Below are 23931 nucleotides of genomic sequence, written 5' to 3' on the forward strand. Positions count from 1 at the left end.
CTCAGTCCAGGGTGCCTAAACCCCCTCCCACACGCCCTGTGGTACCCAGACAGAGTGGCACCACTTTTGGAGGCTTCTGTGGAGAAGCCCGCCAAAAAGTGGAACAAAGGGCTCAACTTGGGTTGGAGTCACAGAAGAGAACACAAACGCCATTTTAGAATCGAGTCCTGGTAAAAAAATACCAACCAGCGAATTAATATTAATTAAATGAACTGGCGGTATGTTCGAGGCTATGAGAATTAAATAATTAAAGTTGGTAGCCTCGAACAATGGGAAAATCCCATAGGAATATATTTGCGGTTGAATATAGAAAGTAGTATCCACTGCCACCAGCCAAAACTTGATCAGGGGAGACGGAGACGTGCCCCTCGACTAACAGACCCCGGGGCAATCAAATTGCCCCGACCAGTACGTCCACAATATGGTTTGTACTGGTTTCTGTTAATAATTTGGGACTAGTAAAGCCAATGGTAACTTTACATGCCCTGGGAGACAGTAGTCAGTCCCAGGGTCTGGAGTCTATGGTGGGGTGTCACTATGACACCCCTGTGTTACTGCACGGAGGGTGCTGTGTAACAACACATGAGACCCTATGGAGTAAAGGACCCCATGGCCCATAAAACACTAACAGTCAAAAGAACACCATAAATCATGTCCAAGAGTGGGAGAAAGAGTCTCACTCTGGGCAAGAGAATAAAACAAACTCCAGAAATCCAGCAAAGCTGCTGGGGGACTCACTAGGTTAGGAAATTCAGCCTAAAGAGAGAATTCTCCCTAACAACCAGTTTACTATTATGTGATGCATTAGCCTTTTTCTGACTGCCACCTTGCCATTGTGTGGGTGAATTAATCTAACAAGTATGTATCTGAAATGCTTTTAAGTTCCAGGGACAGCCCCTAATCGCAAGGCTTAGAAACTCCAGGATAGTTGCTGAGAAGAGAATGGCTTGAGAGAGAAATCACCGCCTGTTGTTGTAGCTGGGGCTTGTTTGTACCCACTTTAACCTGTAACTCATAAATAAACTTATGTTATGTTATTTTGAAATTATATATATAGCGCCTTATATACCATTGGTATGCTCTGAAGGCGCTGGTAGGTTGAACGCCCTTGGGAACCGAAGTTCAGATCAGTAGAGAGAGTAGAGGGAGTCAAAAGGTGCTTGTGAGCACCGGGTATGTGTGCAGCTCGTGCGGTATTCGTGTAATAGCTGCTGCTTAGCGGTAGGTGTGGTGGTTGGTTGAGAGTATGTATTCGTTCTGGCAGGATTTATCCAGACCGGATGTGGCTGCGTTAGGCCTCAGAAGAACGCCTGGCTGGGGGGTGGGGGAGTGTAACCAGTAGTGTTTACTTAGAATGATATGGAGTGAGCCGCGGATGTTGGTATGAGAACAGATATACCAAATGTGGTCATAGTATCTCTGTGTTCTAGTTGAGTGGTGATGTAAAGGAAAGAGTAAGCGTGGTGGTGTGATATGATGGCTTATATGCTCTTTCAAACGTTCTCTGCATTCCAAACCATACTATATACGTCACGCAATTCTATGCGCTCCAGTCCGTTCCATGCACTCCGGTCCGCTCCACGCACTCATGCATTCCAGTCTGCCCCACGCATGCGTTCTTGTCTGCCCCACGCATGCGTTCTTGTCTGCCCCACGCATGCGTTCTTGTCTGCCCCACGCATGGACTCTGTCTGCCCCATGCTCTACGCATTCAGCACTTCTACGTACTCATCTATTCTACGCACTCATCAGTATTGGATGCAATCTGTGCTCGTTCGTTCTACGTACTCGTCCACTCTACGTACTCGTCCGCTCTACGCAACACGTCCGTTCACTCTGGGCACACGTTCGCTCCAGGCACTTGTTCGCTCCAGGCACTGCGCTTTATGCCCTCACACGTACTATGCATTCACCCCCTCTATCCGCTCGTCCCCTCTATCCGCTCGTCCCCTCTATCCGCTCGTCCCCTCTATCCGCTCGTCCCCTCTATCCGCTCGTCCCCTCTATCCGCTCGTCCCCTCTATCCGCTCGTCCCCTCTATCCGCTCGTCCCCTCTATCCGCTCGACCGCTCTGTACATTCTTCTGCTCCAGCGATCTACACACTCTCTGCACTTCCGTATTCATCCGCTATCCACACTCATGCGCTCTACTTGCTTTTCCTGCGGATACCTGCAGACACGACCTGGAGCTGTCACATGCTCTACATACTCATCCGCTCCATATACTCCTCTGTTCTACACACTCATCTGGTTTACGCTCATCCGTTCTGCACATTCATCTGTTTTACGCACACCTGCGTTCTACTCGCTTCTCTGTATTTACGCACTAATCCGCGCTACACGCTCGTCTGCTCTACACACTCATCCGCTCAATATGTTCATCCATTCTATACACTCATCCGATCTACTTATTCATTCGATTTGCACACTCGTTCGAACTATATAGTTATCTGTTCTTCCACTCATGCATTCTTCCACTCAGCGCATTCATCTGTTCCACCTGCTTCATCCATTCTAACTATTTCATCCACGCCATTCACTTCGTTTACTCCTCATACATTCTGTCCATTCTGTTTCCGTATGATTTACTCTTATTAACCATTTCACTGCTTTGATCTACTTTATTCGTTTAATTCTGTTTGTCCTTCTAGTTTATATTAGGGGTTATTAGCTGTCAATTTCTCGCATCAGGTAGTTTGTTGGATTGGTGTCATTGAGTTGCTGTTAGTCTGTTTGGGTTAGTTTGGCAAGGGTTGGTTTTAGGGGAAGAGCCAGGTTTTCAGCAGTTTGCAGAAAGACGTTAAATCCTCAGTTAGGCGAATGTGGGGTGGGAGTGAGTTCCATAGCGTGGGGAACTACAAGGAGGAGTGACTTACCCAGTGCTCCAGGTTGGATTCGAAAGTGGGAGTATTGTACTAAGTTGGAGTAAAATGATTTTTTAGGGAGTACAAATGTACGTCCAATTCCCAATGGGAGGATTTTATACGCTAGAAAAAATGCTTTAACTGGAAAACAGAAATGTTATTATAATTATTTCTTTGCACCTAGTTATTCATGCACATTACAAGATACACGTTTACTTCTTCTGATCAGGCTGTAATAGTAGTTTCTTCCTGTGGCACTTGTTGCACTACTGGTCTAAACATATCCAAGGAGCTGTGTGGAAGAGAATGTAGGGGCACAAAGTTCTACATGTCTGTTTCCTATTTTTTGTTGGGATTATTTTTACTCCCTATTTTGTAGGAGCATTTGCCTATTTTTAAGGAGTAAGTGGCCGATCCCTTATCTGTAGGGCTGGACATAACTTTATAATACAAATCTTGTACTGTGATAATTATTACAAATGTTTTACTTATTGACTTATTGAATTCTCTCTACCAATGTTTTTCCGTATGACCTGTACAGCTCTCTGCTGCTCCTCAGCTAGGTTTGCACTCTGAAAATATATAATACTGAGGTCAGAATTGGGAGACTGACATGGAGGCATGTTTTAAATCTTTTATTCTTTCAACAAAAAGACCACCTCTTTTCCTATACCTGGGGACTCTTAACCCTATTCTAATCATAAACCGAATAAAAGCGTGTTCATCTGGCGGCCTCACCATAAATACAGTCCTTCTTTCTAGAAATCCTATCCTGACCTTCTTTCCTTCCCTATCTCTAGAAAGGAAAACCTACAAAAAAGTGTTATTTTTTTCTCTTGTTTCTTCAGCCTGTAGTTCTCGGCTTGTTCCTCCTGGTTCTTCCTCCTCTGCTCCCTCATATTACTGGGGTTCTTGCCTCTTTCCCCACTCTGGGGCTCTCCTCAATCTCACTACCCACTCTAGGTTTTTCTTTGTTCTCTTCCCACTCTGGGGCGGGTTTCTTTCTTCCCCTTCGCTCTGGGATTTATCTATTGCCCCCCCCCCCATCTGGGCTGGGTTTCCTTCTCTCTCTCCACTCTGGGGCTCCTAGGTGCTCTGCCCACCTTTAGGCTCCTGGGTGCTCTGCCAGCCTTTAGGGTCTTGGGTGCTTTCTCCGGCGTGATGCTCTTGTTGGGTGCTCTCCCCGCGTAGGGCTCTTGCCGTGGGACTTTTCTGTGTGGTGCTCCTCGGTGAGAAGGCAGGGGAGGGCATAGAGAATTTCCAACCTGGAGCCACTTATGCAACTCAACTGGCTTTCATGTTGGCTGCTGTAATTTCTCATCTCATGTTGTCTTTGCGCAGGTTTGCGACCGCAGCTTGCCCTCAGGCCTGTGTGTCAGGGCTCCGAGATTCCTCATTCTCTTCTGCTTTGCCAAGCCGAGCACTTCTGGTTACTCTCCCTGTATGCGCTTCTGCCTTCCTGCAGAACAGACCATGGGTTTGGATGCTGAGTTTGGCATGCTGTCTCTCTGCCCGGCCACAGCACCTCCGGTCCTTCTGGCTGACTTGATCTCCATGGACTTGTTTCAACTGTGCTTCTGATTGGTTCTTTAACTGGCGCTCCTCCAGGGGGATGATCCACTCACCTTTCTACTGTCTCCCGGGAGGACTGGGGATAGTTGGATTTGGAAACCAAACTAGCCATGACAAAAGGAATTTAAAAAGTCATATGTCTCCGCTCCCACGTATCCAACAAAGTTATTGGTGGTTGCGGAGGGAGGGATGGAGATAGGACTGGTGCCCTATCCTGTGGAATTCCTGCCATGTAAGGTATCTCCTCCAGAGGAATGCTGCTTACCCTATTCCCTAGTAGGTGTTAAGCATAGTGGGCTCACCTCCCTAGTCACAAAGTGGGTGGCTCCCCCTTAGGGAGTGGCGACTATCTCCTTGAAATTGGTGCATGATTAATTTTGATCAATATTGACCCAATTTGATTCTTGCTTTGAGAAGCAACACTCTGTAACCATGCTTCAAACCATGCAGCCAGGGATGGACTGGGAACCAAAAGTGATCTTGGAAATATTTTGCAAAGTGGCCCCATTTTACTCCATGTAAGCAAGCTCAGTCCCTCTGTATAGGGTTTGAGGTGTTCAGCCAGTGGAACATGTGGGGAAAATGGGTAAATATATTGAATTTAAAGCAGATTTGTCCCTAAACCAGGATTAAATGGAAGTGAAACATAACAGAACTGACATAATATTTTTATAACTGAGAAATAACATACTAAAGGTTTTATAACACATAATTTACTTCAAAGGCATGTGTAGATTGGATGGATGGATGGATGGATGGATGGATGGATGGGTGGGAGTAGGATGCATAGAGTGTAATAGGAGCAGAAAAAAAGGGTGCCCACACAAAAGGCCCATGGTGTCAAAGCCCACCAGGAAAACTCCAGAGTTCCCTGTATGCCAGTCCTCCACTGCATGCAGCCCCCGCTCCCCCTTTTGACTGTTGTGCTCCAACAGTAGCATCATGTTCTGACGAACTGCCAGGGATGGCAATAGACCACAGGCATGATAGTCTTGCTCTCCACTAGAGGACCAATGATGCAGCGTTGGAGGGATGTGTGTTGGTAATGGATGGGGAGTTCTCCAGGAGATCATGTAGATGGCTTTGTGGGCCCTTTTACCTCAGTGCCCTTGGCACAAGCCTGTATTTATAAAGTCTTTCCCTTTTTTGTTGGTCTCTGCAGGTGTCAAACGCAGTCGTGTCAAGCCCTTCCGCATCCCTGGGCTGAGCCGGAAGGAGAAGGGGGCAGAGTCTGTGTGAGTTTCACTGCATTTGCATGTCACCTCTCTGACTGTTCCGCAGTAATTTCCATTTCCTTTTGACTGGTCTTCAATGGTGTCAGTTCCCTTCAGTCTGTACTTGAGGCTAAACATTATTTCTAGTGAATTTCTCTCTGCATTTTAGTGTTCTCGTACAATGTTTGTTGGGTAGTGTGGTATTCCTATTGGCTCTTATTCACTTAATTGTAAGTAGAATTCCTATTGCCGTTTCAGTTTCCGGGAGTTTTTTCACTCTGTACTCTAAATTAAATCTGTATTTCTGTTGGGACTTCGAGGGGTACATGCTCCCATTGATAGCACTGTAGATTACTGTAGATGTTGTGCAATCTCCCATAGACCCCAATTTAATTTTTTTTTCTATCCACAGGGAGTCTCAGGATGTGGATGGCATGGTAAGTGGCTGTCCCTTTCAACCTTTCCTCATACAGTCGGAATACTCTGGATATTGGCCTGTGGGAGCAGTCTCGATGGCTATGTAAAAGTGTATGAAATGGGGATTGGCTTGACTGAGGCAGGGCCACACCTCTGCTGCCCAAGGTGTGTAGGTGGTCACTCAACACAGGACCACCAGTGGGTTTCAGCTAACTTGCCTGATGGATGTTTGGCAGTTATTCGGTTATGTAGGGATGTGTAGCAGGAGTTGCTGTTGGAAGGAGAGAAAATTACTGCATTTAGGAGGCATTGTATGAAGATGAGCTGTGAGAGGTTTTGCTTTCAGAGATGCAGGTATTGCTGAGGCAGGTAGGGTTGGACTAGACGAGGATGCGGGTGTGTGGATGTGGTCTGAATTGGTGTATGATGCAGAAAGCAGGAAATTGTGTTTTGATGGTAGGAAGAGAGTCTGGCCAATTAAAACATGTTAATTTCTTAAATATATAATTAAAATTGTTTCAAAAAATGTGGGCAATGACAGTAAAAAAGTTTACCTCTGTTTTTCATTCCAGAAGTAAAAGCTGAATTGTCATTTTCTGTAAATTTAACAACTCAAACTTGAACATTTCTAGACTTCTGCTGCAGGAAATCATTACTGGCTGTTTAAGGTTTTTTTAAAAAAATGTTTATATTGGATCACTCAGACGAGACACCAATCTAATTGTTCTCACTATAATTCCACCCCACAATTCTGGGCAAAGAACAGACAGTGAGTTAGTCAAAAATCGAAATTAATGGTAAAGAACATAGTCTCAACAAACTGGCTCTCCAGCTTTACCATGTAGACCACTGCAATATTGTAGTTATCCAACACACTTAAACTAAATATTGTATGCCTATCTGAACCTCACCATTAAGGAATCCACTTTCACAAAGTCTTCCTCTAAATAATATGGTAATCTAAAAGACACTAGAAATACTAGTGTTTCTGCTTTGCATTGGTTTCTTTATAAGCCTCACTCATTTTTCGCGGAACCATTTCACATAATGCAAGTATGGGTCAAACTTCTGATTTTTCTTCAACCTCAAGACAAGTATGGTACTGGAGAGTGTTGAAACATAACATAACATAACAATAACGATGCTTTTAAGCTCAATCAAACCCCAGGGGCAAGATTGTGAATGTATTAACAGTGTGGAGGCCACTTGACATATAGACAATGACCGGCAAATGTGGGACTGTGTTAAACCATGTACAGGCTAAAGGTAACTTGTTTGCATTGGTATATGTATGTTTAAATTAACAGGTAATGTTCTCGGGAATCTATATATTGAGTTCACATGTATCCTACATTTTCTGACTGTGTGGGTGCAGCTCTAAATGCATGTGGCCTTCGTTTTGTGTGTGTGTGTTTTCTTGAACACGAATGCATTCCTTTCAATCCAGATGCATGCCTACATTACACCTGATTCTGCCTATGCATTTAAAATGCAGAGAATTTGCACTTCACAAAGTTCTTAATGAATAGAATGAATTCTTTCAGTATGTGTTTCGTTGAACAATAAACCGCTCTAAACTATGATATTCACCAGTGGCATCAACTGTAAGATGTCTCTTAGGCAATAGTGGGTCATGATTCCACTTTGAGCTAAATGACAACACTGGCTTCAACTCTTGACAATGTTTGCAAATAATACCTAACTTTATAAATGCAACCCACCTTTACAGTAGCAGTCAAAATGCTTTCAGATTTGGAATATGTTTTTCACTGAAAAGTGGATTGGTCATTGAAGAAACCACATCTCCTTTTGTTTTTGATATGCATGGAACATTGGGATATTGCCATCTGTGTCAGTTTGTAGGAGATTAAATCCCTTCCCCCTGCATTCCTAGTCCTTTCATGTTCCGACATTTGCCTGATCAAATTGAACAAATTTGGATTGTTAGGGGCTTCTATTAATTTACCTTTTAAGATGTAACTTCTGAATTTGGGAGAACAAGCAAGGAATCCAGCCATCCAGGCATTCTGACAGCAAACCCTCAGTTTATGTGGCCTATTTGGAAAACCAAGCACAGACCGCTCTTCCTTCTATGGGCTGTCCTCTCTGCCTTGGTCAATGAACAGATCTGCCCTCTGGGTAGAATTAGTACTTCTGATCTTCAGTTTGTTCCTCTTGCGATTCTTCCTCACCCGATATTCGAGAATTCCCATCTGTCCTATGGGAATGCCATTATACTTCCCTCAAACCTCACCCCCAACCTGTGGCTTTCCAACCACCTGACTAGAAAAGGTGTGAGGGAATCTGTTCTTTTTGAAGAGCTTCTAATTTCATTTTTATACTCCAAACTCTAATTTCTGTCTAGGATATACAAGATGGATGAAACATATATTTTAGATTCTGCAAGTCAAGGTGAATATTTAGAGTTGTTAAATTATTGCATTCTGATAATTTTGGTTGATATTAAACATTTTTAGCATTGTAATAGAGGTTACTCTTATCTACAAACTATCCAAATATGGTTTCAATTGGCTATTTCGATGCGCTGCACTGATTAATTACGTGATTACACATTTTAATGTAATTGTTCCTCATGTAAAATGCATTTATTTCTTTGGTGTGTAATGGAAGCTGTTGTCCACCTCGAGGGCAGAGATTATACACCGCCTAAATATACCCTTTTGAATGGATTGTGTCCTGCCAAGTATTCCTCATCTTTTGATATCTCTACATCCAGCTTTAGCTACTTTGGAAAATATTTCCAGCAGGTGGCGCTGCACGTCTATGCCTGTCCACTCGATATCCCTCGAAGGCCTCTGTCTCGATGTTGAAGTCATCACTGGTATACAGCACACGCAGCAACCATTTGCTTCATTCCCATTTTTCCACGGGTGCTATCACTTTGGAAGATCGGCCCGCTTCATATACTTTGTGAATCTACGGTTATTTTTTAAAAGAATGTGGCATCTTCGACACCCAAATCAGGATTTAAAAAATGCCACGACTGCGGGACAAAATGTCCCTTACGGACCCCCATCGTGTGTGTCTGTGATGCCTCTGATCAGATCACAAGAAATCGGAGTGTGAATCCTGCCTTTCGATGACAATGAAAAGGCATAGAGGTAAGTTGGCTGCAGGTAGGTCACATAAATCCCTTTTGACTGCTTCGTTGAAGATGTGATCTACCGACTCTCCTCGTCGAAAGAAAGCTAAAAGACAATCTCAGTCTAGTAGTGGGGTCTCGCCACTCGTCTTTACGATGTTTGAAGGAAAGGCATCACAGGTCGCTGTCTTCGTCATCAAGTTCCACAAGCACAGAGCTTCAAGCAGTGACCCCTTTTACCTAAGAAAACATCCCACTCCAGAAAGTCTGATGGTACAGGCCGCCACATCCACATCTAAACAGACTGCATTCCCAACAATTCCCCCTTACACGGATGATGAAGGGTTTTCTAATGCAATGGCAAAAAAGGTCCTAAATATTATTAAGGATGGGAAGGACGCAATGTGCGAATCCCTTCAGGCTGGTCTCGACTCTGCTGACCGTCTCAGCCGAGCTATGGCGGCTAGCACTGTAATGCACAGATTTGCCTGGTTAAAGTCTGGGTTTGCTCTGGATGACTGCTTAACATGCCCTTTGACGGGGCACATTTGTTTGGTAGCAAGGCTGACGAGAGCTTGGAGAAGCTGCAGACCTACAAAACGGCAGTCAAATCCCTTGGTGCTGCAATCAGACAACCACAAACTCACCCCACTGGAACAGCTTGGAGGGGCAGGTCCTTTTGCTTTAACTCCTACAGGGAGAGGACTGCCGAATCAAAGAGGTCAGAGAAGATTCCCCCCTGCTGGACGGGGAAAATGTGCTAAGACAGTCGAGGCAACAGCTGCTTTACCTTAGCCACTGCATCAGCTGCCTCAAAACCTCTCTGAGGCCTTATTCCACAAATACCTGGTAGGAGGCAGGCTCTCACAGTATCTGCAAGAATAATTGAGTATTACATCAGATGCATGGGCTTTGGAAACAGTAGCCAAGGGTTACTGCCTTCCCTTTCTGAAAAGTCCTCAGGATCATCCACCGGGAAACAACTCATTCAAAATTTCAGATCCGCTCCAAGTGCAGGGAATTTTGACCCTGCTAGAAAAATGTGCTATAGAACGGGTACCTGTAGTGGAGGGGAACAAGTGTTGGTGCTCCCCTTACTTTCTAATCCCCAAGTAGAACGGAGGATTGAGACCCATCTTGTATTTAAGAAACTTGAACAAGTTCCTCAGGATTGGGCCAGGAGGATGTGGTACCCAGACTTTCTGGATATGTCCATCTGCCCTCCAGTACGTCTTCCACAAAGAGAGAGTATCTTCTCTTGTGAGAGGAGGGTCGGGTTCTCCATCCAGAGGTCAAGACACTTGACCCTTCATACATTGGTTTCTGAGAGGTTGAGATGTAAGGATTGGGACGGACCTTCCAGACGATGTAATGTAGATTTTGCTTTCTGCCAGAAGGCCAGCTACTAAATCCTTGTACGGCTGCCATCGGAACAAGTTCTGCAGCTTGTGCAGGGATAAGGATGTGGACCCTTTTACATGCAGCACACAAAGGGTGTTATCTTTCTTATTACACCTTGCTAATCCAGGTTGGCACAATTTAAGGTTATCTAGCAGTGCTTTCTATTTTTAAGTGCACTTCTGAAGAGGTGTCTTTCTTCAAAATACCACTAGTAATGCAATCTGAAGGGATTGACAAATGTATTCCCTCCGATCCCAAATTAGTTTTGACATTTCTCATGTGTGCTCCATTCAAGCCTATATGTTCCTGCCCTCTAATATTGCTAACTTAAAGACCATCCTATTGGTTGGTCTTACATCAGCCCGTAGGGTGAGTGAACTTCAAGCCTTGCAAGCATCCTTAGTCTTTAAGGATAGAGTGGTCCTCGAGGTTAAACCTACATGTTTACCAAATATTTTGTCTGATTTTCATTTAACTTAAATAAATCATATTTCTGTCAGTTTTATCCTCCACCTCATCCTGGAACGGAAGAGGAGTGATTACACAGCCTTCACCCAAGGCATGCACTTTGCTCCTACTTATCCAGGATTTCTATGTTAAGACAGGATGGTCAGCTTTTCGTTGGTTACACAGGACATGAATTGGATATGGGGGTCACAAAACAAAACTTATCCAGGTGGATCATTTTAGGAATTTCTGAATGCTACAGATTAGCAGGAAAATATCCTCCTGGGGGTCTCAGACATCATTCGACCAGGCACATGGCCACTTCCTCTGCCTTACGGAGGGGAGTCCCAATTAAGGATATTTGTGTGCCGGCCACATGGTCCTCCGTCCTCACATTCACAAAGCATTATAATCTGGATTCTACCTCGGGACGGTGGATTTGGAAAGCAGTGTTACTTTCTGTACGCACAAGCCAATAAGAAACTTCTAAATTCATACTCCCTCCTCCAAAAATGCAAACACTGCTTTGGGAGTCTATCAAAAGATGACGATTACGTGAGAGTACACAATCTATTCGAAGAACAAGTTACTTACCCGTGGTAACGTTAGTTTGATTGGCTGTTCCTCCCACGTATTCCTAATCGCCTCTCCCAGCCTACTCAGCAGTAGAATTTCCTTGTTATTGCATTTTATGCTCTTTCAGGGTGAGTGTAAGGTACACCCCAGTGAAAATTGGAAATGTGCATAAAAACGGAACTGAAGCCAATGGTAGCTGTGTACGCTGTATACCAGTGATGACGTGGACATTGAGACGAAGGCCCCCGGGGGACATCGAGTTGACAGGCATCAACTTGCAGCGCCCCCTGCTGGAAAAATGGTGCAAAGCAGTTTAAGCTGGAGCTATTAAAAGATGAGGAATATGTGGGTGTAACATCCAATCAAAAGAACGTTTCCATGTGCAAGTAACTTGTTCTTCCTTGTTAACTCTCATACAAAGCAGAATTTTCTTGATGTGCATTTACTCCCGGACCTTTCACCTTGACTAATCCAAGGCAGAGGTCTGGTGCCCGGCATCCGAATGTCTGTCACCTTTCCTTTGACCCCTTAAAACTGCAGTGTTTGATAGGTTTAGACTAAAAGCAAAAGACCTAAACATCTGGCACAGGGTGTGTTACAATCTTGAGAGCCAGCCCAAACTGGACTGAAGAAATCCACTATGTGCGTTCAGACTGTTGGTGCAGAAAGGTATACATGCAAAGTGTTTCAAGTTTTGTTTCTCAGCGTTTTGCTCCTCAAAGCAGAAATTAAAACTAAAAGCTGCTTATTCTTGTATTTCAGATTCTCTTAATTAAATTATCCATGTGCTCTTTTAATCAGAGGATTCTATAATTCGTTTTCCCATTATGCTACAATATATGGCCTGCACTTGGATAAATTTGTTTTATACTCCAAACAAAAGTAGTTGCTTAAAACAAATGAATTTGTATCTGCTTAAAGCTGCACTAGGCATTGTTGAGCAATTATAAGTCAATTTCCTGTGCTTGATATTTTGGGCTCGGGAATCACACGTGGATGAAAGAAAATATGTAATCGCATTCTTATTTGGACATGAAAAATAGTCCATAGACGCCCCTCTGTGAGAACGAACACGGCCCATTGACCTGTTCTTTGGGAAGATACCCACTTGAGAGTCCGCAGCCACACTTTAGCTTACTGTACCTTTAACAGTTAGTGTGGCCGCAGACTCTCGAGTGGGTACCTTCCCAAAGAACAGGTCAATGGGCCGGGTTCGTTCTCGCAGAGCAGCGGCTGTGACTACATTTTATTATTTCTAGGGCCTTGGGTCTAGTCACTGTAAGTTTCCTGGGGTCATCCAGACTTGCACCCCTTGCTCACTGTGCTCAGAGAGGCACAGCTCCACCTCACTGATGCCCAACAAGGCTGAAACATGTGTGTGAGGTTGCTGTTGGTACTCTTGTTCCGAAGAGAATTGCCATAGCATTTCGGTGCTGGACTGCCCATGTGGGTTGGACAAAGACCGATATGCAAATGGATAGTTTGCATCTGTGAAAGGTCCAGTGAGCTAAAGTGTGGCTGTGGCCTCTCCAGTGGGTACCTTCCAAAGGAACAGCTCAGTGGGCCGTGTTTGTTCTCGCAGAGGGGCAACTATGACCACATTTTGATTATTTAGACATGATGGGCAAAATGTGCAGTTATGATACAATAGGTTTATAACGCTCTTAATACCCAGAGGTTTCTAAGCACGGACCCTGGGATTGAACCTTTGTTGCTTTGTGTCGTCTTGCTTCCAAGTCGAGCACTTTGCCCCTGAGCTATCCTTCCGCGTCTGACAATTGTCCCTTTTAATCATGAAAGCAAGCAAGCGGCAGGAACCTCCAGTTAATACCAGATTTGGTGCATATCATTTCTCTTGCCAGGAAGACATTTCTCATTTAATTTTATTGTATGCCTCATTTTACTGTAATACAGTCAGCATGAACACAGCAAAAACCTTTTAAAAAAAAAAAAACTTTAAAAACTGGTACCAATGTGCTAAGATTAAAATGGGAGCTCCTTTTATTCATAGTATATAAATATATAGAAAGTCTAAATACATGCATGTGAAAAATAGTGTCCACTGATGCGGGTGAAAGGCTATCATACTTAGGAAATTGCAGTCTTTCGCAGTCGCTGCGAAATATAGAGCACAGTAAATGTGGGAAGGGTCGATGAGCAAATTAGAAAACAATTCATTTAGGAAGCAAGAGGCGTGAGGAAGGAATAGGTAAAAAGAGAAACTTAGAAGAGATGAGGGGAGATGGACAAGAGAAAAAAAAGACAAAAAAGGGGTAGAGAATCAATAAAGGGTGCAAAACTGAGCAAAAAAATAATGAAATGGGGACAATGCTGGGAACATAGGAGGAGGGAAAGACAGATAAGGGAAGGGTTAAACCTTTTTTGTACCATCCTGACATCTCCCTGCCAATATTTACAACAGAAGACTGAGACTAACTCCCACACAGCAGTCACTCTTATCTGCCGTTTCATTCTGTCAAAGTGCTCATTTAAAAGTAAGTTTTGGGGTCAGCCAGCAGCCGCAACCTCTGCTTTGAATAGGCCTGTGCTGTTCCGGAGCTCGGTGCGCAGAATTATAAACATGCTCATCTTCTCTGAAATCACATCGCTGTTAGTGTGAGATGATTTATAAAATGAAAAGCAATTAATCATTATTGTGTTGTGACTTGTGATACGATACTGCTTATTTTAAGCCTTGCTATTCCTCATGACCACTCTATTGACCGCCTCTTGACAATGACCTAATAATCTGGTTATCCAGCTTCTCCATTCCTAATTGGTTATTGTACCTTCTTACACTTTTCCAACATACAGATCAGTTCACCATTGACTATTCCACCTCAAGTGTTGTGTGGTGCGTTTATTTCCCCTCCGTTGACCAATTATTTTATGAGGTGTAGACCGTGTGCAACAAAAATGAATACTTCATTACTTTCTCATGAGACCCACATGTTGGCACCATCTGACCGTTCTTAGCCTTGTGACTGTACAAATGACAGTTAATATTGTGACTTCTCTTTAGAAACATGATTCACTTTTTAGTACATTTCCTTCCTTTCCCGTGAGTGGACTGTAAGACTTCATGAGGCTTATTTCTTGGCCCTTTGCTCTGTGACAATGTGCATTAATGTGTGGATGAGTGTGGGCTGGTTTTGGTTCAAGTGAATATATTTGTTTGAGAGGTGTCAAAACATTTAATATAGACCCCCACCCTTCCCTTGCCCCCTACCATATATCCTACATTGATCAAGCATCTCCTTGCTTCTGTGGTCATGAATGCTTAATATTCTTAAGTACCTGTGTTGCTTAATACTTGTAGCTTCAATCTTAAGTGGGCATTTTCCACCAGGGGGCAGTGTGCATCTCCTGCCTGACCAACTTCGACTGGTGCACATCTCAGAACACTACTACATTCTCCCCAAACTGTGGCTTTCATCTTGCTAGTTTGTAAGTAATGTGTAGGAACATTATTTGTTAGATTGTTTTCGCTCGTTTAAGGCTTGGGAGCCGGCTGCACCCTCTGCTTCTAGCCAATCCCTGTGTGGCTTTTCACATCTTCCCTCAAGGGGAATGACCTTGTCTCTTGCAGCATCTGAGACAAATCGAAATGGAATATGTTTTAAATATCTAGATGTCTCTCTGCGACCTAATATTCTACGTACCACAAATGCTGCTTTTCCTAAATGCATTTTATTTTACATGGGCACAAGTATCCAATTCTATTACTGTTTTCCCAGCACAAGATTATATATATATATATATATATTCTCTATAGGGCTGTATAATCAATCTCTATTGCATTCCCATGGACAACTAATTTACAATGGAAGTGGCATGTGCCACTTACTTTGCCCATGTGGTTACCCAACTTGTAATGCACTGCTGCATACTAGTCCCCTTTTGATATTACTCTACAAACCTTGCACTCTCAATATGCTAAATACTTTGGACTTTTACTCTGTATTTCTTTGACTGCTCTCAGAAGTTTGTCTGTCCCTTTATCAGCTTCACATAAGCCCTGTATGCCATGCATAATATCAAGGTTTCTGGCCTTCTCTGTGGATCATGCCTCGTGCTAGAGAGATTTCCTTAACTTGTACTTTCCCTCATGTTTTGGACATTGGATGTGCATCCCAACACCATGTTGTATAACACGGTAATGAGCACTGTGATAGCAGAGACTCCTGTGGTCCAGTGATGAAGGGTGTGTTCCTTCAGTTACATGGCCTGGTTTGCAGCCCCTGCCTTTTTTCTCTTGTGCTTCAATAATGTTTTTTTTTTTTAAAAACAGAATTTGAAGCATCCAGAAAAAATACAGGCAGGGATTTGAACTCAGGTTGCATGGTTGAAAGGGCGAACCTTTAACCACTGGACCACACAAGTACTTTTGAAAGAATAAGGCAAACACGCCCTGTTCAATAAACGGGACCCGTTTCCCACTGTCACACCGGACATGCAGTCCTATGAATGCCATCCTAATACAGAAAACACTCTTTCCAGATTTGAAAAGTGTTTGTTTGCTGTTTTAGGATTGGCACTGGATATGACTGACTGTCCTGTGAACGTGTTCTTTAATTCTCTGCTATCCAGAAGCAAAAAGCTTAACCACCCAGTAAGGGGCTCCGGCTTGATCAACGCTGCGAGAGCAGAGAATTAAAAGAAACACTTTTTGTATGAAAAATGGATGCCTCCAATTAATTGCAAAGCAGGACTTGGAGGCACATTTCCGGCTAATTTTACTTAGGAAATTCTGTTAAAAATGTAAATATATATTTTTGACTGGCCAATATTTTTAGATGATACCATTTCTAACATAACTTCCCCGTTAAGATATGGAGTGGGATGACAGTGTTACATTTGAGGGTGAGAGTTTTGCCTGGTGTACAATGGAGGGTTTGCATTGTTCCTAGCATGAAGCCCCAGCTTTTTCCCTCTAGTTCTAGAATTGTCATTTGACGTGTATTAAGCCATCTTAAAGATGCACTCAAAGGAAATGGTAGCACAGATCACTGTAAAATAAGGGACGCCAGTCTTGCATCATGTTTTATCCCTCGAAAGTTACCCAGCTCGCAATATATAATTGAATAAATAAGTGCTGTACCAACGTTTTTAATTAGTTATTTACGGTGTTAAGCTTTTTTTTACTTTAAATTCTTTAAATAATCCTGCTTCTCAGACTACAAAGATGGCATCATGTCATATCTAAATTGTGCTCTGGGTTTGCTCTGATATAATTTTGATCATAAAGATTCACCCTTTAGATGTGTGCAGACATTGTAGCCTGCAATGGAACGCACACATCATTTGTATACATTCCCTTCTATACACATACATATGTCCAACATTGAGGTAAAGTAACTAAATGTTAATTTATTAATATTTAATCACTGCGAAGCAAAAACTAAATTTGGATCAGCTGCACTCTGAAGTATTGTGTGCAAGAGTAGGCAGCACCTTTAAAGAAGCAGGTTCCTCAGCTCTGTGCAAAGGGTTGCAGGGAGGCAGATCACTGCTACTCACTACCAACTAGCAGATTGAACATAGTTATGTCCTCATCGTGCCACGCTGGGAAAATCAAATGAGATATGACAATGCTGGAAAGCTACAATAAGGAGAGCCTGCAAATGTATCACACGGGTACTTGATTACTGAGATCCAGCAGAAGCTAAAAAGGCTGCACTTAAAAGCAAATTAAATGAGTAGGAGAGCTGTATACCTGCTACTGGGGTAATTAAAATGCCTTTACCAGGTCTGACTTCAGTAACTCAATTTATAAGCATTATACATGTCTTTCACTGAACCCCTTTTAAAAAAGAGCATTGGCCAAGTCAACAGTTTTGTCTTGCGTATAAGTATTAGGTATTTGCCATGCACTGCTATTAGATGCCCATGTTCTCGCATCATTTTGCACCTCCTACTATCAATGACCACTTAATAGCACCAAGCAGTGCCTAGCAAGTTGTCTTTCACATGCCTACACAAAAGCCCAGACTGTTGGCATTGCCAATGCTTGTTTCTTTGTACTTGCTCACACTTCATGCTAGGGTACAGCTCACAAAGGTTTGTCTTTTAAATGTTTGGGAAAGTTCGGATATAACCCATATTTATTAGTACTTCATGTAGTACCACAAGTGTTTTAGAAATGTGAAGTCTAGTTTTCATTCAATGAAACAAAGGTCTCTCATGCCATTTGTGACTGGTGCAGGGGAAAGTGTTTTGGGAAGAGGTTCTGCTCAGCTAGTGAATAGGACTTCATTCAACCATCTCTGATAAGCCTTTCACAAGTTGGGTTCACGCTATTGCAAAGTCTATAATTTGTACACGCACCTTATTCAGTCTCCTGACGGTGGCATTGGGCTGTTTTGATTTTTGCATCCTTTAGAACTGTCCGGAGGTGGAAGTGGACGAGGAAGGGTTCACCCTGCGACCTGACATGAATCGGAATGATATCCTTGAGAATGTGCATTGGCGCCTGCGTTTACGGAGTGGGTCATCACTCTTTTCTGCATTGTTATCTGTACAGCAAAAGCTGACGCTCCTTTTTCCTGCAGGCTTTGAGTTGCATGGTTCTTATGGATTGCAGGCTGATCTAAGCATACTTTAAGCAGTCTTTATCAGTTTAAATATTTTGTCCATCGTCATATCTTCATTACTAAGCTTTGAGATTGTTTGGAAACACTTTAAGAAGTAGGTTCAAGTTGGGCTCCCTGGTGCGATGCGGCAACAGTTTGAGTGCTGCACAACAATGAAGCAGCAATCAAACATGCTGAAATGTGGCCATCTTTCCTGGCGGATGGATGGTTGATGAAAACCGAAATGTCCATTCCATGAATGCCATCCTTGAGCAAATCGTGCTGAACACTGTATGGATGCTTTGTTTAGTTTGTCTTTAATGGCAACTTTGGTGTCAATGAATGGCTTGTATGCTATTATGTTGAATTGTATGTGCTGTTTGGACTGAGTAGCAAGATACATTCAAATGATGCTACTCTTAAATTTTCTGTGTTTCCCCTATGTTCCAATGCTCTTCTGGTCCATTGTGATGTTTGGACAAAGGTTATCTTTTAATCTGAGCTGCATGGACATATGAATATGCTATAGCTTTCAAACTGGCAAACTAATTGTTTGAAGAATACGCTATGATACAGCAGGAATGCCATGGAATGTTACCAAGAGTGTGCGCCATGGTTGTCGAAGGCGCACATCAGAAACTTCAAAGACTTATTACAAATGCATGTGTTCAGCAACTTTAAAAATGTAATTATATGAATGCAACATAAAAAACTAGAATCCTTTACCCAATGTATGCTGGAGCCAGAGCAGACCAAGTGAAAACCTGAGTGCATCCTCTGCTGCAGCTGAGGAAGTGCACTGGGCTGGCTTTGTTGTGGTATCAATTTCTGGCACTCAGTCGCCTCAAGCACCAGGAGTCATGGAGAGGTGTTTGTCTGACACCTTCCTCCAGCTTCCTGCCTGCAGCGCTGTACTGACCGGGCCATGCAGTCTAGAGAATAAACAGGGTTAGCAGTAGTTCTAAGCTAAGGACCAATTGAGGAGCAGGTAAGCAATACAAATGAGTGTCCTTATATCTGTAGGCATCCATGGAGGGCTTGTGTTAGAGTGCAGTGTGTGTGTGTGTGTGTATATGCTGATGCCTTTGCTGGCACTAGCACGGCCAGTGGAGTCTAGGCCTGTTTGTACCCTTACAGCTTTCTAGATAGCGTTGGCATGTTAAAGTATATTAAAAAGAGTAAACTGCTCAACCGTGAATTTGTCACAATTAGTTACCCCGTGCTTTTGAAAGGTGGTGAGTCTGACATTTTTTCTACTCTGCCACCCTCTGATCCTGAGCTCAGACCCTCCCCCACCAGTCACACACCCCTGCACTGCCTGCCTGGCAACCCTGGCAACCCCTGCACTGGGGGACTGTTTCTGTATCCCTATAGTCCCACTACCAGCACTTGACACTCACCTTTATACTTGCCATTTGCTGGCCGTTACTTTTACTTATTGATAATATTCTATTCCCATGTACTGGACTACCCCCCCCCCCCCGCACTTTCCCTCTTTCCCCTTCCCATGCACTTGCACGATCTGAATGACACCTGGCCTAGTATGATCGTTGTCTGCCCTCCCTTTGTTCCCCCTCCCTTTCCTCGTCGAAACACTTGTGTATAAGCGCGTTATAAATGCCATATCATATCATTTATCATACATGGCCTTGGTGTGAGAGCTCATCAACTTGAGCACCTTATGTTTCCCATCTCAGCTGAGATTTGGGCCAGTTAACACCTACCTGAGTGTTTGCTATAACTGAACATTTAAAATAACGAGCAGTCTCCCTTTATTTCCCCCACTGTGCGTCTACTTTTATAATCTCCTAACCACACCCCAAAATATTTAAATTATGAAGTGCTGGCTCATCGGTTGATACTCCTGAGGGGCCAACTATTTTTTTCCTCCTGCAGAAGGCCTAGCCCCTTTCTTCCAATTGGTCCCTTTAGTTACTTCGGTCAATTTCTGTGAGCTATCACTACTCCCCACACCCTATTTGAAATGACATTTCTGAACATCTTCAAATGTGAAGTCAAAATCTTCAACATGATACTTTTATTCAATTCACAGATAAGAGTCCCAAGCTTAATATTTTTGAATTGGTCTAATAATGCCGGACGCAATGCACTGGTTCTCATGTCGGCACTTGGTTGCACGTGTGAATGGCATATTTTCATGATTTTTATAGATAACATTAATGTCAGGATCACAAGATTTGACAGACGAGTATCTGATTCCATAAACTACCATATTGGGAAGTTGTGATCTCATTTTAGCTAAAAACATCTGGTTACCAAGTGTGAATTTTGAGGAGAGTTGAATCATCAGATGGGGCTCTTCATAAGCTTTTTGGGAATATTTGAACCATCTCTGTAGGTGTCATGGTTCTCAAGTTAACGGACACAATATGATTCTCCATATAATACTATGAGAATCTCTAATTATATGCATCTTATTCACTGCAATTAACTAGCATATTTTTGTTCCCATGATCTGTGTCCAGGCCTGGTGTTCTCCCACTGTTGGCCTAGCCTGCAATCAAACGCTTAGCATTGTTCCTCCCAAGGTTGATTGACCATCTGTGTTCTAATCTTCCTTGAGCAGAGGGGATTAACCCGCCCCATGACTCGTGAGACATTCTCCTGTAACATGTCAATTGTCATCAGCCCCTGGGCCTTACCACAAAACTGAATTTAATTTGGACTATTATTCAAAGTTCACATCCATTAGCTCTGTCTTTGTTTGCTCAGTGTTGGGTCAATTCACTTCAATAAAACCTCTTCCCAGGCACCAGCTCCATTCTCTTTTTTCCTCTGAGCTTCAAAGGAATTCCAAGTTGTGTCTAAGTGTAGGGGGAAGATGAGGGGGGCTTTGCCTTTATAACCGATGGGGAAGGTCTCTAGGCCGAGACACCAGTTTTCAGGATTCCAATGAACCGAAATGAGTGCTTCTAAATTCTGCATTTTCAATCTCTTGCATTGTACACAATACATTGTTTCCATATTCATTCTTGCAGCTTTATTTTAAAACAGTTTGGACAAGCCACCGGTTTTCTTAATGTGTGCCTTTGAATTTACTTGAACAGTGTAGTTTCATCTGTAGTCTAGTCATTATTTCCCTCCAAGCTGCAAAAGGCACGCATTTTCCCCATGGCAGTTCTCTATTTTAGCAAGCTGTACAGTGTATCTGTCACATGTAATTGGAAATAGGCCTCAGGCTTTTTTGACCTAATCATTCTAATACAGGCCAGACTACATTTTTATTTTCCTGAAATCAGTGTGTGGATGTTTGGCAGTTGAGACTGACATGCTGGCCTTACAGAGGCGTAGACAGGGTCGGGCCTGAGTGGGCAAGGCCCACCCAAAACCTGTAAATGCTCACTCAGCAGCACTTTGTGGGCATTTACAGATATTAATGTCACTGCCGCAGGTCCAACTACATTATCTTCAGGCCCCACTTGTTAGACAATCCTGGCTGCGCCTCTGTGGCCTTGTCTCTGCCATTCAACTGAGTTTTGTGATATTCCTGCACCTTTGGGCCCAACCTGGCCAGGGGCAATACATAGACGGCTTAGAAATGGTTTCTAAATGTTTTAAATACAATTGGTGTAAATATGCTGTGCTTAATTTGGCTTCTTTCACACTTTTAGGCCTTTTGGGACAGACACGCTAAAGGCCCGACAGCATTTTCATATCCATCTTAAAAAGGGATGAATTTAAAACCCAGCCACCTCATGCCAGATTATTCCAGCTTCTAAGCAGTGTAAACGGTTATTACTCCAATTAACTACATCCAATTTATCTACCTCAGAATGACGAAGGGCTAGTTAGGTCTTGCTGTTGGATTAAAATTTACGAAGCGCTGGCTTGTCCAATGTCAACGTTCAGCGCTAAATATGTGATCTATCTACTTGTGAGCTATCCGCCCCCCCTTATTTGCCCTTACCTTTTGGAGGCAGATTGCTTTCTATCTTGTCAACAGGCTCAGCCAAAGGTTGCATAGGGCGACCAGCAATCCTGGTTTTGCTTGAACTGTGCCGGAATAGGATCCTCTGTTGCCCCGTCCCGGGAGGTGTTTTTCTAATCTCCTCCCGAGTTTTTGGCGAAAGCAAGCGGGAGCACAGCAGGGAATGATTGTTTTCACATACACCATTACAAAGCAAACTGGATCAGAATGATGCATTTACCACTTACGAGATCCCTGCCGTCCTGGGATGGACTCAAACACCAAACCTTTCTGAACTGCTAGTGCCACAAGGACCGTTTATAAAATAAACACATAGAAAGGCGATTATCAGTCTGAGAAAAACTCCTTCATTGTAAACAGCTTTACATTTACAGTCAAAGCCATACAACGTATATCCAGGAGCAGTGCTGGAAATACTGGGGCTTGGAGGTGGGGATGGGGTATGGTTGTTTGGGGTAGGTGTAGTACTAAGTTTATATTTGTGGCCGGTCCAAGGTTGTTATTTAGAAAATCTGGTCCCCCTAAGGTTTGCATTTCAAAACTGAAACCCCAACACAGAAAATGTAGAAGCTGCTAGCCATGCAGAGTAGTAGGTTAAGTCTTGCCAATTTAACATATTATTTCATTCTGCTTTTGTACTCCATCAAATAACCACTGAAGTTGTATCCGAGTGCCTAGTCTTGTCTGTGGAGTGGGACACTCTGCCCCTGTTAGGGAACCCAGATCTTAGTCTGCTAGAGGAAAAAAAAATTAACAAGGGGAAGATGCAAGGTTGGATAGGTGGCAAAGTGATGAGTCAAACACAGGACAGTATGGTTGCAGTGGGGTATATTTTGTGATAGCATAGGTGTATATCAATTGAGTATTTCTTTTGTATATTTTAATATTGGATTCACATAGATGTGACATGCTATTCTCCCACTCCCACTTATATGATCCCACCCCACAATTTTGGGCTAGGAACAAGCAGTGAGGTAGTCAAAAATCGAAATGTATTTAAAAGAATATAAAAAAATAATTTAAACCAAATTGAAATGTTACCTTCCTATGTGAATCTCACATTTATAAGTACACAAAGGCATCCATTTTCAATCACAAAATAGTTCTCTAAATATTATGGTAATGTAAAAGACACTACACATACTGACATTCTACTTAGCATGGGGTTTTCTATGAACCTCACTGACATTTCAATGGAACATTTTGCATAATGCAAAAATGGTTAAACATTTGTTTTTCTCCTGCATCAAGACAAGTATCGTGCTGGTGAAATTTACATGACTTCCATCCAAAATATCTATGCACCAACCGCCCGGTGTATGTGGAAGATAGTTCATGCATTAGCTATATAGAAGCCACTTGACTTTTGATTTGACACATTTATAAGCACGCACACAACAAACTGAATCGAGTCCTGGTGCAAATAACAAGGAAAGACTGAGTGTAAGATCAGACAACTAAATAGTGATGCCATTGGGATCACGAAGAAAGGAGGCATTTATTTAAACAGGTGGGTCTTTAAGCCTGCTCTGAATGCCAGGAAGGAATTGGCCCTTCTTAAATTCAGAGGAAGGCTGTTCCACAATCTAGGTCCGGCAACCAAAAATCTACAATCTTCTCTTGAGACACATTTTGTCCTTGGGATAGCAAGCAGAAGTTTGACCAAGTACTGGCTAGCATGTGTTTAGCCATGTACATGCAAAAGGTAAATTTTTGCGTTGGTTTATAGAAGTCTGAATTCACTGGTAATGTTCACGGGAATCTATATGTTTCGAGTCCACATTTATATTTAGTTCTTTGAAATACATTGGTACAG

At 42.9% G+C, this 23931-nt stretch overlaps 1 protein-coding gene across 4 annotated transcripts in view; it reads left to right on the top strand.

Annotated features, from left to right (window-relative positions):
* FCHO1 (FCH and mu domain containing endocytic adaptor 1) overlaps positions 1–23931 on the top strand; it is a 1111213-nt gene that overhangs the window by 659503 nt on the left and 427779 nt on the right. For all 4 annotated transcript variants that reach the window (XM_069648666.1, XM_069648689.1, XM_069648674.1 and 1 more), the window contains exons 12-14: positions 5599–5671; positions 6063–6087; positions 17977–18040. In XM_069648666.1, coding sequence (XP_069504767.1) covers positions 5599–5671; positions 6063–6087; positions 17977–18040 — 162 coding nt within the window. The remainder of the gene's footprint in view (positions 1–5598; positions 5672–6062; positions 6088–17976; positions 18041–23931) is intronic.

Source organism: Ambystoma mexicanum, chromosome 1p, assembly GCF_040938575.1.
Source record: "Ambystoma mexicanum isolate Mex_15411 chromosome 1p, UKY_AmexF1_1, whole genome shotgun sequence".
Lineage (NCBI taxonomy): Eukaryota > Metazoa > Chordata > Amphibia > Caudata > Ambystomatidae > Ambystoma > Ambystoma mexicanum.